At 41.1% G+C, this 16059-nt stretch overlaps 1 protein-coding gene across 1 annotated transcript in view; it reads right to left on the bottom strand.

Moving 5' to 3' along the window:
- Positions 1 to 237: 237 nt before the first annotated feature.
- The window catches only part of corn (microtubule-binding protein cornetto), a 164200-nt gene continuing 148378 nt past the window's right edge, over positions 238 to 16059 (bottom strand). Inside the window, exons 4-9 of the mRNA XM_085958377.1 lie at positions 7499 to 9135; positions 5871 to 6224; positions 5265 to 5364; positions 4093 to 4681; positions 2821 to 2932; positions 238 to 545 (exon numbers count right to left, since the gene is read on the bottom strand). Of these exons, the coding sequence (XP_085814503.1) occupies positions 333 to 545; positions 2821 to 2932; positions 4093 to 4681; positions 5265 to 5364; positions 5871 to 6224; positions 7499 to 9112 (2982 nt within the window). The 5' untranslated portion in view covers positions 9113 to 9135 and the 3' untranslated portion in view covers positions 238 to 332. The remainder of the gene's footprint in view (positions 546 to 2820; positions 2933 to 4092; positions 4682 to 5264; positions 5365 to 5870; positions 6225 to 7498; positions 9136 to 16059) is intronic.

Below are 16059 nucleotides of genomic sequence, written 5' to 3'. Positions count from 1 at the left end.
TGGTTTTTTAATAGTAATGATCGGTATAATAGGTAGTTGGATTGTGTAGAAAGAGAGAGAGTATATATTATGTACTTGAAGAGATAGAAGTTGAGGGAAATTGTAGCAAAAAGTGGTCAAGTCCACAGTGGGTTGCAGTACCATTCATGATGGTTAGATTTATTTATATTCTAATTTTGAACATTACAGTTTCACAGACTAAGCGTCAAACGAATTCTATATAACACATGCATAAATTACTCTCGATGTATCTAGTCCCTAATAATCCCATTTCTAACCGACAATGAGGGAATTCTGAGATGAATCAAAGCATGTTTGTTGGCAAATAAGTATTACGCGGCGGAATTGATTGGCTGAGGCGAATTGGCATTGCAGTCAGCGAGGGCGAGAGCGGGCAGTGAGTGGCACGGGCTGCTCTGCTCTTCTGCCGCGCACTGCTGCACTCCGCACCAATCCTTATCGCGCTCTTTCGCTTCTTCGCAAATCTTCTGCTCCACCACCGGGCACTCTTTTGTCTTTTCCTCGTCTGCAGAATGCTGCTTTACCTGAAACGGAATAAAGTCAAATATCAAGATAGAATTCAATTGAAGAGTTCGATAAAAAAAAAAGATACTAGCATTTTCACCGCCAGACAGCATGGAGATCTCCACTATTTTAATTCATTTTTATAAACAGTCAGTCACTCAAACCTTGGTTCCATGCAAAATACACATTAACATATAGTACAAAGTCTTATAGACGTGTAAGAATGTGTATTCAGTGGTCTTGGTTCGACACGTTTCTATGTACAGTAAAAACGAAACAATAATGCGGTCGGTCGATAGTGTGCGTGCATATGGGGAGCTGTGATAAATGCCTGGCAGCCGATGACCGCGTATTCGTACGTACACATTTTACAATCGACGAACCACACCATTGTTTCGTTTTCACTGTATTGCCATATAGGATAGGATTGTAACTAAATTCGCATAGATTTGAAGCGATATCTGACAGTTTATATAGGTAATAAGGGCCATTCTCGATCGGCGTATTGGTACTGAACTGTCAATGGGATATATTATATGATACGATGTAAGTAAGCCCAAACTGTCTCCAAGAGCACGGTGAAAAAATCAAACCATATTTGCATTATAGTATATTTTTTTATATTCATCTTCATTTTCAATTTTAAGACTTTCCCCATTTCTATTAGCACAGACACATTATTATATATCGTCACCGCTCAGGCAAAAGTCACTATCGGCAGATGTGGCAGTTTTGAGTAAATATATTTTGCCAAGTTGGAAGATTAAATCTTACACAGTTATCCCTTATTCGACTAGCAATATTGATCAACTCTCACGTCACTTCCTTTGTGGCCTTTGATACAAGCAGCCCGATTTATTTCATTCTACTGTATTTTATCTCGTCTCTAATTTGTGGCATATGTAGATACTAGTGCGTCTATTTTAATTCACACATTTAATATATTTCAAAATGGTGTAAGTTTACAGGGGAATAAACTTATATCTCACTCTTATATGTCAAACTCTGACCATTCAGCAGTGTCGAAGGGTAGGCTGCGGAGACCTGACATAAATAGTGCACACTAAACTTTGTCACACTTATTTATTTTCATTGAGCTAAGAACACAAATTGCAGATCGTATTTAAAATTCGATTAAACTCAAAAATTATATATGACTTAATGGCATAATTCTAAATATTTTATCGATAAAAGAATATTTTTTTGTCTAACATATTATCTATTATGGTTTGACTGAATTTTAAAAACTAATCAATACCATCATCAATTTGTATTCTTAGTTTAGTGTGCACTATTTATGTCGAATCTCCACACTTCACCACAACTATATTAAAAGTTAGGTGTAAATGTAGATTTAGTAACTATTATCGATAAATACGTTTTGCAATGTATAGAGCAGCGATTTCCAAACTGGGCCATGAAAAGTTAAACAGAAATATAACCACCAGTTTGCAGTTTGCAAGTTCTCCACCATTCACCACTGCCATTGAGAGGAAACATGCACCTATAAACATTAAAACACTCATAGAAGAATAGATATACAAACAATCAAGTATGTATGACCCATACACGAATTATGCAAATTTTTTTTACCACTAAAGAAAATTAGTTTGAGCCAATTAAACAATGATTTGCTTACAGCCCTGTGTATAAAGGCCGGTTCGGATTAGTCGAGTAATTTAATAAAATTATTTAGTCGAGTCAATCCATTTTGTTCTAATTCTTCAGTTGAGTAGCGACCCCCACCACCTCTCACTAAATACTAAGCAAGGCACGAGATAAGTGTGAACACGTTATCTTTAGTCAAGTTCATTAGTTGTCCTAAAATTTCTTCCTCCAATTCTTGTAATATAGCCATTATAAAAGTTATTAACTTATTTATTTTGTGAACATACATAATTTGAAAACACCCTTCGAATCAGGTTCATCATGCAGGTTCGAATCCTGCTGGGTGTTGTATTTTTATAAAAAAACAGATTTTTTCCTATTGGTTATATATTTCTCAGAAGTGTTTTTAAATTATGTATGTTCAATAAAAAGAATGTTACATTCTTAAATCTTTTCAATTATTCGTTGAATAAAAAAACAGTTAATTATTTATTTTTGCTTTGTTACATTGTGCTCTGTTCATTTTGAAACGTTACTCACTAATATACTGTGTTCGGACACTTTTCAGTTACTAAATCTTTTAGTGGTAACTAAATCACTCGCCACTCGACAAAACTACTCAACCAATCCGAACCGTCCTTAAGGGAGATAGCTGAAATAAATGTAGATATAACAATGTAGGTTCACCTGTCTCATTAGCTTGTGCTCCGCATGTACTCTATGGTTGACGCTGAGATCCGCCATTTTCTTTGCCACACCGTTCACTGCGCATTCCTCTAAAGCCTCCATTTGCTTTTTCCTGCATTAAAAAACACCCAGACTGTTTCAATTATTTATTTCCTCATGCGACAGTAGGTACATACCGTTCACACTAAATGGCAATATACAAGAATTCCACTTCCAGTCCACAGGATATGAATGGAGATCTTAGCAGTAAAACCCATGCAAATCAATTATGTCCAATTTAAAAAAAATCTAAAACAAAAAGCTTAAAAAACAGCGTGCCCACCCCGGAAACTCTGTAACATTCCTAATCTATGTAAATGTAGAAATTACAGTGTTTCATTCATTATGTTATCAGATTGAAAACATTTTTTAACCCCTTGCCAGTTGTGCCCGAAACAAAAATAGTGTATAAAAACTACGTGTTTTTTTTTATGTCACTCACTACTCTGGTTACACAATTCTAGATAGTATCTCAATGATTTTTCAGGAAGAAATAAATACAAAACAATATTAAATTTAATATAAATTAGCCATTCATAAAAAAATTGATGAATTTTAAGAACATTTTTATTGTGCTAGTTTTTGGGCAGATTTGAATTGAAACATAGCTGCCGTCAATATTTTAACTTTTCGATACAAATGACATACGCGTTTGACATTATTTACTAAATATTTTAGCAATGTTCTGCTGAATCCATGAACTTGTCTAATATTGGAATAATTATTATGAGTCAATTCCATATTGAGTAACCATTTATACCTAACCCAATCATTTCAGGATAGATCAAATTTTCACTCATCATTGCCGCGTATTGTCATATTCCATTTTAAAGTTTCGGCAACTTCACGAATTAGCATAAGAATAATAATAAAATTGATGTAAGTAAGTGAATCTAAAATTGTGTTGAAATTTTGTTGAAGCGCTTGCCTTTTTTGACAGAAGTGGGCGAAAATATTGAAGTTTACCAGAGGTGTATCCGCGATGCAAAATGAATTGCAGCGAATTTAAACAGTAGACCGTGAGCCCTTTTTATCAGCATCACTTTCATCTAAGTACTAACATCGTTCATCGAAGAAAGTGGTGAGCAGATCTCTTTGACCTAAACTTAACCTTAAAAAATAATATTACAGTAATTTGAATTTAGTGTAATTAGAAATTGAATTCAAATTCAAAAACCCTCAGTTGAAAATGTTAATTTCCAATAGGTACTATTATTATATATGTAAACTTACTTAACACTTTTGAGCTGGTGTCCTCCTCCTTCGCAGTCCATTTGAATGATCTTCAAGACTTTGAGCAATTTGGTCACGAGGTTGTCCACCAGGATGACCTGATCCACCACGCAGCTGGCCGATTTGGCATACTTTTCACCTTCCTTCTGCTCTTCCGAGATGCTGCACTCCGCCTCCGACTGCTGCCGCTGGAGAATGGCTTGCGACAGATTGTGAAGAGAATCGTTTTCGGAATAATCCATTCGGAGTATATCTACAGTGTTCATTTCCTGGTAGAAAGACGCGTCCGATATGAACCTGTCGTCGTTTAGAACCGGTGATAATTCGTCTCCGCTGAACGTCGTTAAATTCTGAAGGGAATTACAGGAGTCTTCTTTGCCCAACGGGATCGGGAATCTATTTTCGTTGTGGTGAACGCCGTTCGATAATTCTTCAGTGTTGTTTTGATGATTGGACGATGAGACGATTCCGATGCCTGAAGAAACAAGGTTATGGGAGTAGGTGTCGGGTATGTGGACGTCTTCGAGGACACTCTCCATCATAAGACAAGGCTCCGTTTCAGAATCCAACAGGTCGGCCGAGTTTTCATCTGACATACAATCATAAACAAATATATAATTAGATATCGATTATCGATAAATAATAATAGAATTAGCGTTTATGTGGAAGAATTACTAAAAAAAATATAAACATATATATAAACATCACAGCAGAATATAGTACAATTAAATAGAATGACTGATGAAATGGTAATGGGATTGAGATGCCGCAGAGCGAGTCGAAGGCAGTCCTAAAGTGGTACCAAAGAGGCGTTAAAGGTCCACAAGAGCTGTCCTAAAAAAACTCCACAGGTGGAAGCGAAGATCTGGAGAACGAGAAGAATAAAATCAGTTCATCCAGCAATGTATTGACGACAGCTGATTACACAGATAGTAAATCTTGTTAACATAAAAAAGTCATCTTGAGCAGTGTAAAACTATTTAAAAATTTTGACCAAAACAGTTTAAAAAGAGACTTTTGCACCATTCTCTTCAATGATCAATCAATTAAATTGATTGATTCTTTTTAGTAAATAGTTTTAATACTCAGAAGTTCCGTATTGGTAGGAAAGAATCAACCAAGATACTAATGTTGACTATAATAAATAATTTAAAGATAATAAATAGGAATACCGTCAGAAATTCGAGCTGGTGCACGCTGAGGTGGGCTTCCTGGTGAACACGCCTCACTACTTCCACTTCTGCTGAACGCTTCATTGTGGAATATCACATCCTGAAAATAGCATTTAAAAAAAATTAAAAAATCAATTATTAGTGATGTATTTCATGGCATGATAGACAAGTGATGTCATGAGGGCAGGGCTTACATCAGGTCTAGTAGTGGATGGATTTATCAAAACGCTACCAAGAAAAGAAAAACAGACAATATCATATCGTAGTATATTCTTGGGTTTTCACCGTGTCTCCTTCTTCCTTCTTTACTCGACGTTTCGGGCTCGTTGCAGAGGCCATTATCAAGAGATATATCTCTTGATAATGGCCTCTGCAACGAGCCCGAAACGTCGAGTAAAGAAGGAAGAAGGAGACACGGTGAAAACCCAAGAATATACTACGATAAAAAACAACCGTGAAAGCCTCAAACATTATAAGACAATATCATAATAATATGGTTTTTTAAATGATGATTTTTCATCTACTGTATCCAAACTAATCACAGTTTATTGTGGTTATTTTGATGCTGGAAAATATGTAAGTACTTTCTTTTTGTGTTATACGAACCTCCAAATCCTCAGTAGGAATATGGTGCTTAGCGACCAGAGCATCGAGCAGGCCGCGGAGTCTAGTCGCTAAGCCGGGCATGACGCCGGCCCGAGTTCCACAGACAGCGCCTTTCGTTCCTCTCGCTAGACGTGCTTTTAAACAGAGGGCCTCTTGACGACGCTGTTCGCCCAGCCGCACGAGCGCTCGACATTCCTCCCCTCGTCTTCGTAAGGCTTCTTCGGCTTCTCGAAGGTCTTCCGCCAGAGACGTACTCTCTATATGAAGAAAGTCTTGGAGTTCGGACGCTTCTCGTTCCTGTTCTCGTAGCGCATTTTCTAATGAGCGCTGCATTCGCATTCCTGCATCCACCTCCTGAGAAATAGCAACACACAAACAATGAAAACCATGATATGACAAAGATTCTTCTACGAGACGTGACCCAAAATTGAATTGATTAGCATGTTGAGTGGGTCGTAAAACGTTTTCAATAATGGCTGAATTTGATCAGTATATTCCCGAAGGAGACATTTTTCAATGATATCTTACGAATACCATTTAGTTTCAAAGTAAATAACTTGCATATCATTAACCTACAATAGCAATTCATTGAAATATAAAGTAATAAGGCACCTCACTACAGATTTAACAAAAGCACTGATATTTTATGGGGTTAAAAAAACGAAAAGCCAACATTAGTAATTCCCTTTTTAAACTACCAGTGCATAGAAACATTCTAGAGATGATGTATGATGATGAGACACCAAGATTTGATGAACTTTTAAAACTTAGTCTAGGCCACGTTTCACGTTGATAACATGTACTTAATGTTGTTATGAATATAAGCAGTGGCGGCTCGTGGATATTATATCTGGGGGTGCTGCGGTTGATTAAAAATTAAAATAAATGATTATTTGTATTATATTTTACTATTAACATCAAAATTATTAAAATTAAATATTTTAAGTGTTTTTATTTCATTATAAAATTAATTCTTCAGTCTTTTTTCCTTGAAAGGAGGTCTATCACCTTTTAGTTGCTCTCGACATCTGTCGCGATTCGCGCCGCGCGTCGCTACTAGCTCAGAGTCGCTGTCCCGAGAACGTTTGCAATACGAAAATAGTATATTAGAATTACTGTCTAAGCAACAGTACCAGACTAAGCTCTGAGCGGCGAGCCCCGCTCCCCCTTAGCCAATTCGAGCATTATTCTATCGAAAATGGTACAGCATGAAATAACGAGATGCATCACTTTCATCGCGATTATGATAATTATTATTGGATGTATCGGTGCGTGTGTAAGCTTAACACTCTTAAATGATATTGATATTTTCATATAATATACATAAATTTATGTATATAATAATAATACATTTTTCCCAATTTGCTTGGGGGTGCTGCAGTTCCGCAGTGCATATGGACGAGCCGCCACTGGATATAAGTACCTACTGTAAATTTTTACCAATGTGTAAAATTTATTTATTTGTTATCTGTATGTGTTATGATATGAACCCTTTATATTTATTGGGACACAAAACCATCATCTGGGATTTCTTAAAATTCAGATTTAGAAACTCTGTTTTATGAAAATGAAATAACTTTTATGTTTACCATCTGTCATTAATATTGCAAAATTCAAAAATGACTCACCCTTTTAAGATCCATACATGCTCCATGCAGCCGATTGATTTCCTCCTGCTGCTTGGAGACGATGTTTGCGGAGGTTTGAAGCTGCGACTCCAGAAGCATCAGACTGTCCGCCCCTGCTCCACCGCAATTCACTCCGCCTCCCCCGAGCATCTCTAGAACTCTCCGGGTGTTGGTTTGCAGCTCATGTTGAGCGGCAACTTTCTCCGCCCTCTCCTCTTCCAGCCTCGCTTCTGTCGCTTGAAGTTTTTCAGTCTGCACGTCGCAGTGGATCTGAAGTTGAGCGTTGGCTTCCGTCAAAGCTTTCACTCTCTGCTCTAGTCTTTCTTTCTCCCCTATTCTTCCCTCCACTTGGATTCCTTTGTTCACTCTTTCGACAGGAGTGAAGTCAGTTTTAACTTCTTCAATTCCGATTCCGGCGAGAGCGTTTTGAACATCCACACCGCTCAGCGCCGTTTGAGCCGACGTCTCGTGATAGATTCGTATCCGAGATGTCAATCTTCGTTTGGGGTAAGGAGGCAAACTCCTGAGAGGCGGAGATCCGGTGTCCCTGACCGCCGATCTTCTGGGAGTGATCGAGCTTCTTCCGAACGCTACTTCATGTCCCATCGATTCCCCTCGCCCTTCTCGTGCCTCGCGGCCTCCAGAAATCGCATCGGGAGAAGTTTCTCTTTTTCTACGGGGCAATGTCGCATACTTGTCGAAAGCCGCTTTCGACTCTGCTCCGATGCGAAATTTCGCGACCGGAGTTTCGAAGGTTCTCGCTTGTCGAGGTGATCGGATTTCTTCTGTCGGAGGACGGCATCGCGCCGTCGAAGTCTTCGTTGCCTTAACTTTCGGAGACGAAGACTCTAGACTTACGACAGCGAGAGTATCCGGAGGCGCTCTCGGACGGGCTCGCGGTGCCACGGTAGGTTTCGGTCCAGGCGGCGGAGGACGTTCCGCAGCTTGGGATTTCTCTCGAGATCTGGCTCGATCTCTCGTCGCCAGGTGCGGGGCCCTACTTTGCGACGGGCGCGGGGCCAGGGCGGGTTTCGTGCGGTTGGGTTCCGCGACGGCGACCCTCTTCTTTCCGGCGGCGGCCGCCCGTCTCGCCGAAGGAGGGCCTCCTCCGGTCACGGAAGAACTTTCACTACCCCCTTCGCTGGTTCCGTCGCCGGCGGCGTTAGTTTTGAAGTCGTCAGCGCTTTTACGGGGGGGCACGTCGAAGGAGTCGTCGCAGCCGGATCCGCAGCTTATGAGGCTGGAAGCGCAGGACGGGGGATCGGGGGCGCCACTGCTTGCATATTCACCGGCGGCCACTTCTACGCCACTATCATTGGCGAGACCGGCTTTGTCTTCCACGGTGCCTTCTTGAGCTACATCTACTCGGACGTCCGGTTCAGCCGCTCGATTCTCCTTACCTTCTTCAACATCTACGTCTACTAATTCGGCTGCCGCAGAGGTGGCCTCTTCCACTGGTAAATCAACCTGACGATGGTGTGCGGAATCACCGCATTCTTCTTCGTCTGCGTGGGCGTCATGCGAGGTTTCTCCGGCTTGTTCCGTGTTCGCTGCTTCGAATGGCGAGTCCGAGCAGCGACCTTCGCTCGGCTCCCCCATCGCGTCGCCGCGCATCCCTCCACTTATGATCACACCATCTGAAAATAATTAAAAATAAACCTATTGTAATAATCTATAAGTAGGTACCCACATACAATATTAAAATAAGGGCCAGCCGACCACCGTTGACCTGAATTTTTGAAGTGCGGCGTCTCTAATGCGCATGGGCTGAACATCTGAACTAATTGTGTAGGTATGACTTGTAAGTATGCACTATTCGTTTTGTTGATTCATCGTTTACTTCCGTCCAATAATAATTATTAGTAGTCACCGCTGATACATACTAACGATTCCTAAAATGGCTCCACATTGAAAAAATTGAAAGCTGGAACTGCCACACGTAAATATACCAGTTTAGTGTGCTATGCTATTATTAGATTTTCTTTTAATCAGATTAGATAAAATATATACGTATCTAACAGTTTAAAGACAATAACTATTTCACCGCGATGTCGATTGCAGATTTCCAAGAAATACTTTTCCACGCGATTAAAAGGAGGTGTCCCATCATGCAAGTTTTTTATCTTATATTAAAACCGGTTCCCAAACTGTGTCGCCAATAATAATCGCAATCGAACGACTTGAGTACTTTTATTGTGTTATTACCTAACCTAACGCCTATGTATGCTGTGATTTCCTTATTTAAAATCTAACAACGAGTAACAACAAAATAACAGATGGACGGTTTATTAGGTTAAATATTTTGTTGCCAATAGCAAAAAATTCGATTATCAAGTTAAAATATAATAAAACAAAATTAAGGGCTATGGTTTCGCGGGGAATGATCAGAGAAGACCCTTCTGTTCTGAAAGGGCACGAGACTTTTTCGGCTGTGCTTGTGCCATTGTGCTGATGGCAAGATCTTTGAGCACGGACTAGTCGATCGTCCTACCCGTCGCCACAACGGCGAAATTTAATGGATTTGAAAAAAGCGACGTCGAACAGTTAGTAATCGTTTTACTTAGTCACTTTGCTTTAGTTTTTTTTTATAATATTATATTCTTCTTATTTTCCAATTGTTTGTGTTCCTCTCTAACATGGGAATTCTTCAGATTTAAATTCAACATAAGCACATTTGAACATACGAGTGACTACTTCCAAGGCATCGCTAGTTAAGTATAATATGCTTTATAACTTTGCACTCCGGCGCTAGGATGAAAATTCTGTAATACATGGCCCCCATACCCTGAAGCGGGCCCCCAAGCTAGGATATTTGGCGACCCCCCCCTACGCTAAGGTTAAAGGCAGTATGACGCTCTACAGTAGCGTTTTCAAATTGGTGTTCAAGGTAAAATTAAGGGTATTTAGTATATTTTTTGTACTGAATCCACTGGAATTATGGAGTTGTCGCGTATCGACACACAATTAAAAATTCAATCGCACAATCACATATTTTAATATTATTTGAATAATATTCTATTACAATAGCGCCGCAGGCGACTTTTTTCCAATTCGAACAAAATTTGCTATGTGTCTTTATCCCACTTATCTGGTCAAACCGCCACACGGGGCCCCCGGGCTAGAGCCCTATCAGCCCCCCATTTTTAATTTTTTACATACCTATATATTTATTTTCTTATTACTACATATAAGAATACAAGTGAATATCATTATTTTTGATCTAATTTTATGCGAGGTAGTCAGGCAAAGAGGCGTGTCAGTGTAGAAAAAGTGCAAAGTTATAAAACGTATATTCTACTGAAATACTGCAGACGTTTCAGGTCACCTATTTGCGACTCGTGACAAGACTATGCTTGATATAAGATGTGTTGGATGGTGTATCATTTCGTTGGTTACAATACCTATCACTTATATAATTTATTTTAATAATGTTTTGGAAGCGCTGAATTAGCCAAAGAGAATGCAGTTTAGAAATGGCTCATCGATCACAGTCGATTTGAATAGTTGCTGCGAAATTTTGCACGATTCGATTACCGACGATAATTTTATTTCATTCTTTATTGGTTTAAAAATAATCAGAAATAGGTTTACAAATAAAATTACTGACAAATCTGTTGAAATTATTGAAGTAAGCATATTTATTCAGGAATGTTCATGTTATTACAAATGTAGCAAAATAAATGAGATAGATTTAAAATTTGTCTATTGAATATAAATAATTCAACTACATAATATGTATCTTTGGCTTAATGTTGTACACTAAAAGCGAAATGATCCGTAACCCCTCCACCCCGCAAATAATTCGTAATTATACTAAAACTAAAATAATTACAAAATAAAAAGAACTTTTTATATACAATGTTTTTAAATTCTCTGTTGAATTATATAAACTTGGGTTGACTAGCTTAAACGACCAAAAAAATGTGTACTCGATAGAAATACTGAATAATGAAATGTCACTTCATATTGATTTCCATAGTAACGCACGTATATATTATTTATTTATTTATTATTTATAATAATTTAGTTGCTAGGACCCCCTAGTAACCAATAATGGTATCGAAATAACTTTTCATACAAAACAGAATTAACCAAAAATGAATTCAATTCTATTTAAAGATGGCTGGTCGGCCCCAAGTGGACACATTGACGCCAGTAGATGTGTTCATAGCAAAAGTTGGGAAATGCCAAACTGCCAGCAAGTCCCATCTGCTGGCCTCCCCGTGGCGACCTCCGGGCAATGCAGCGTACGCTGTAGCTAACAGCAGGGGGCGAAGGGCGAGTGACCGGCGCCATAAAACTGGCCTTCTGGCTAAGGGAAGGAAATCCCCGACAGAAAAACCTGGTCGAGCCGACCTTCAGGGCCCTCGTGGCTCAGGCCTCGGGAGCGCTGGGCTAATCACCTTGCCTCCTTAAACGAAACAGATTAACAAAACACCTACACAGCAGCCTCGGACGACAACCGGCTCTGTAAAACGACGACCTTGCATGGAAATGGACAATGAAACAGGTAGAGTAATCCTCTCTAACAACTCGAGTATGCGCATTGGGACATATAATGTTCGCACCCTGCGTACCCCCGGAAAGGACCTGCACGCCACACGCATCATGCACACCTATGGTGTGGACATCCTAGGGCTGAGCGAAGTGCGCTGGAAAGGAGCCGGGAGAAAGTTGATTGAGGGTTACTCTATTGTCTACTCAGGTCAGGAGCAATACCATCGCCAGGGAGTGGCAGTGTTGATGTCAAAGAGAGCGGCCCGTTGCCTCGTGAAATGGGAACCAATCTCGGAGAGACAGATACGTGCCTCCTTCAAGACGCCTGGTAGCTCCTTGACCGTCTTTCAGTGCTACGCCCCCACTGAGGATGCCGACGCGCAGACAAAGGATGCTTTTTACGATTCTCTCCACGCGGCAGTCTCCGCCATCCCCCGAAGAGACCGCGTGATTGTAATGGGGGATTATAATGCGAGAGTAGGAGCAGACCCGGTGCTTGGCCCCACAGTGATGGGACGACACGGCCTCGGTGACCCCAACGATAATGGTGAGCGGCTCGTAGAATTCGCCACTCTGAACGAGCTTGCAATCGGAGGCACTGTTTTTCCCCACAAAGACATTCACAAATATACGTGGACGTCTCCTGATGGACGCACGAGGACGCAGATTGACCACTTCTTATACAGCTTGAAGCACCGAAAGGAACTTCTCGACGTGCGTACTTACAGAGGCGCCGATATCCATAGCGATCATGAGTTACTTATTGGAAACATCCGAGTAAAACTCAGTCGCCAGGCGAGGCCTCCAAAGTGCGAACGAATTGACGTTGAGAAGCTCCGACGCCGAAGAATTCGGACCGACTTCGAAACTGCTGTACGAGATAGTGTAGATCGTATCTACGAGCGGCACAAATCTGAATCCGACCTCATTGAGGCGGACTGGAGCCTCATAAAGAGTGCGATTGTGTCGTCGGCTCGTACCGTCCTTGGTACCAGAAGGAGTGAGCAGCCAAAGTGGATGTCTGACGAAACGTGGGTTGAAATTGGTGAACGAGCCAGGCTGAAAGCCCTGAGAGACGAGGAGAGAGACCCCGACCGAACCGAGGACCGCCGGACTGACTACCAGACCCAAGACAGGGTAGTCAAACGATCCGTGCGGTTGGACAAGCGCAATTTTATGAACCGGCAAATTGAAGCGGCAGAGGAGGCAGCAAGCAGAAATGACACCAGGAAACTCTTCCGAATCACCCGTGAAGTCTGCGGCAGGCGACCACCGACTCTATAGAGTCTGACGCAGAATGCGTCAAGAAGATTTGGAAGAATCATTTCTGCGGAGTGCTGAACCGCCCACCCCCCTTGGATCCCTTTGACATATCTGCGGAAGCTTTACTTTTGGACATTCCCCGAGCAACCGACATTTCCGATTGCCCGCCCACGCACACCGAGATAAAATCGGCTGTGAAAAGGCTCAAGAACGGAAAGGCACCGGGGGGAGACGGGATTCATCCTGAATTCCTCAAGTACAGCTTGAGCGCAATCCTGCACCCTATGTTTCATCTGATGACAAAGGTGTGGGAAGAAGAGCGCTGCCCAAGGGACTGGGTGAACAGTGAAATCATCACACTTCTTAAAAAAGGTGACCCTCTAAGCTGCGACAATTACCGAGGCATTACGCTACTCAGTGTTCCGGGAAAGATTTTGGCAAACATCATTTTGATGAGAATAAGGGACCCAATAATGCACGTCCTCAGGAAAAACCAAGCCGGGTTTCTACCTGGTCGAGCGTGTGCAGACCAAATCCACAACCTTCGATGTCTTCTCCAGCAGAGCCATGAGTTGAACAGTCCGATGGCCTGCTGTTTTGTGGATTATGAGAAGGCTTTCGACAGTCCGCACCGCCCCTCCCTCTGGATGATACTGGGAGCATACGGGATCCCTCCCAAGATCATTGCCATAATCAAAAGCCTGCACGAGAATAGCGAATGCTGTGTCAGAATTGGAGACACTGTCACGGAATGGTTCGGGGTCACGACCGGAGTCAGACAGGGTTGTGTCCTTGCACCGTTTCTCTTTATCATTCTCTTTGACTTCATACTACGGAAGTCAATACCACCCGACCGAGGCATACCTGTTACCCCCACGGTGAAGCTATGCGACCTGGAATACGCCGATGATGCTGTCCTATTCGACAACTCAATCGAGGGCATTCAAGAGACAATCGACAGGTTGCATAACAACTCCTCTCACGTTGGTTTGAAAATCAACGCGAAGAAAACCAACGTCTTGTGCAATAGCACCTGTCCTGATCCAGATTTCCCTCTGATTAGCGATGGACAGAGCATCGAGAGCGTCGACAGCTTCAAGTACCTGGGGGTACACATCACGGGAGATGGCATTTTGCAGAAAGAGCTCGCTATCCGAATGGGAATGGCTGGAGCAACATTCAACTCGATGCGAAATGTCTGGGACTCACGATTGTACTCGGTCAAAACCAAATGCCGCCTATTCGACGCTTGCATTCTGACGGTGCTGCTTTACGGTAGCGAATCATGGCACCTTACGAAGGCTCAGAGCAACCGTATACTGAGCTTCAAAAACAGATGTTTGCGACGAATACTGGGTGTGCGGTGGTATGACTTTAGGAGCAACGAGGAGATAAGAGAACGTACCAAGCAGCCTCTCATCACGCTGAAAGTGAAGAGGCGACGTTGGACCTGGCTCGGCCACGTGCTGCGGATGCCAGAAGAGAACTTTAACCTGGCTTGCCTGTTCTTCAAGCCGACCGGATTCCGGCGTCCTGGAAGGCCGCTAAATACAATCTACAGAGTGTATACGGCGGAGCTACGGGATGCTGGTTTGACCTGGAACGAAGCAAGAAGACTGGCGAGCGACAGGGATTCTTGGAGGCGCCGCGTGGTGTCCATATGCTCCAGTTAAGGGGCGGATATGGGCAAAGAAGAAGAAGAAAAGTATTAAAAGAATGCATTGGCATCGTGTTCTGATATATTCGAAAAGTTTCAAATGTCTAGCTAGTCGGGAAGTTAGTTAAAAATCGATTGCAAGATTTGTACCGGACAAATAAGAATACGACCTAAGAAAAACGTTGTAATAATGGTAATTTCTTATCGATATTTTTGGAATAAGTAGGTACTTTATTTTACGAATACATAAAGCATAGGTATTATTTGTCACGTTTTCGTAAAATTATGCACCTACTATTATATGTATGACAATCAAATGTATGAACAAATGCGAGACAGAATTAGTGACCCGCTTCTGAGATGGATGAGCATCTGACAAAATCATTTAGAGTCCATCCGTCCGGGCAAATTGCAGAACTAACCTGCCATTGGTGATGCCAATTGGGAGGGCAATAACTCTGTTCAACCAAATCGCTTCGTATGTTGATATATTCCACATACGTGAGGATGGGTACAGGTGGGCGTTGTTTTATAAATTCTTAAAATAGGGTCCACTTAGCTCATTCGGTGTGCTTCCAGCATGCTATATAATTTATAATTTTTGTACCTTTTACTTGACTTCTCATACTGTTTTTGTGATACTGTATATATTTTTTTTTCTTTACACTGTTTAATACTATTTATTTGTTTTTAATTGTGATGTTGTGAACGTGCTAAGTTTATAATTTGTAATTTTCACCGTATGTAAAAATAAATTAATTTGAATTTGAATTAATATTCATTCCTGCGATATTTCGAAAATTTTGGTAATTAGTTTGAAATGAATTTAAAAAAATCGCTAAATCAATAAATAGGTTGTCGTTCGATTTTTTTTAATATACATGTTTTTACACCAAGCACTTATGTTCCACTCCACTGTGTTCTAAAATTGAATTAAATAATGTGCTACTTTAAGGAATGCTTATGACTTTTAAGAGCCATACTTCAGTGAGACGGCAAATAATTTTCAACATATGTGGGACGTAACTTCACATTCGTTGCCAATCGGAGAGCGATAGTAGAACTGTGAGCACGTCAATTTGTTTTGTGATGGCGTCGGAGGAATATATTCTTGAATGGTGTAAATATGACTAAGAATCGTTAC

This window comes from Rhyacophila brunnea, unplaced genomic scaffold (genome assembly GCF_057557595.1).
Source record: "Rhyacophila brunnea isolate RB1 unplaced genomic scaffold, BYU_Rbru_1.0 scaffold_7, whole genome shotgun sequence".
Lineage (NCBI taxonomy): Eukaryota > Metazoa > Arthropoda > Insecta > Trichoptera > Rhyacophilidae > Rhyacophila > Rhyacophila brunnea.
The sequence above is the reverse complement of the archived record's forward strand: the minus strand, read 5'-3'. Positions and strand labels throughout refer to the sequence as shown.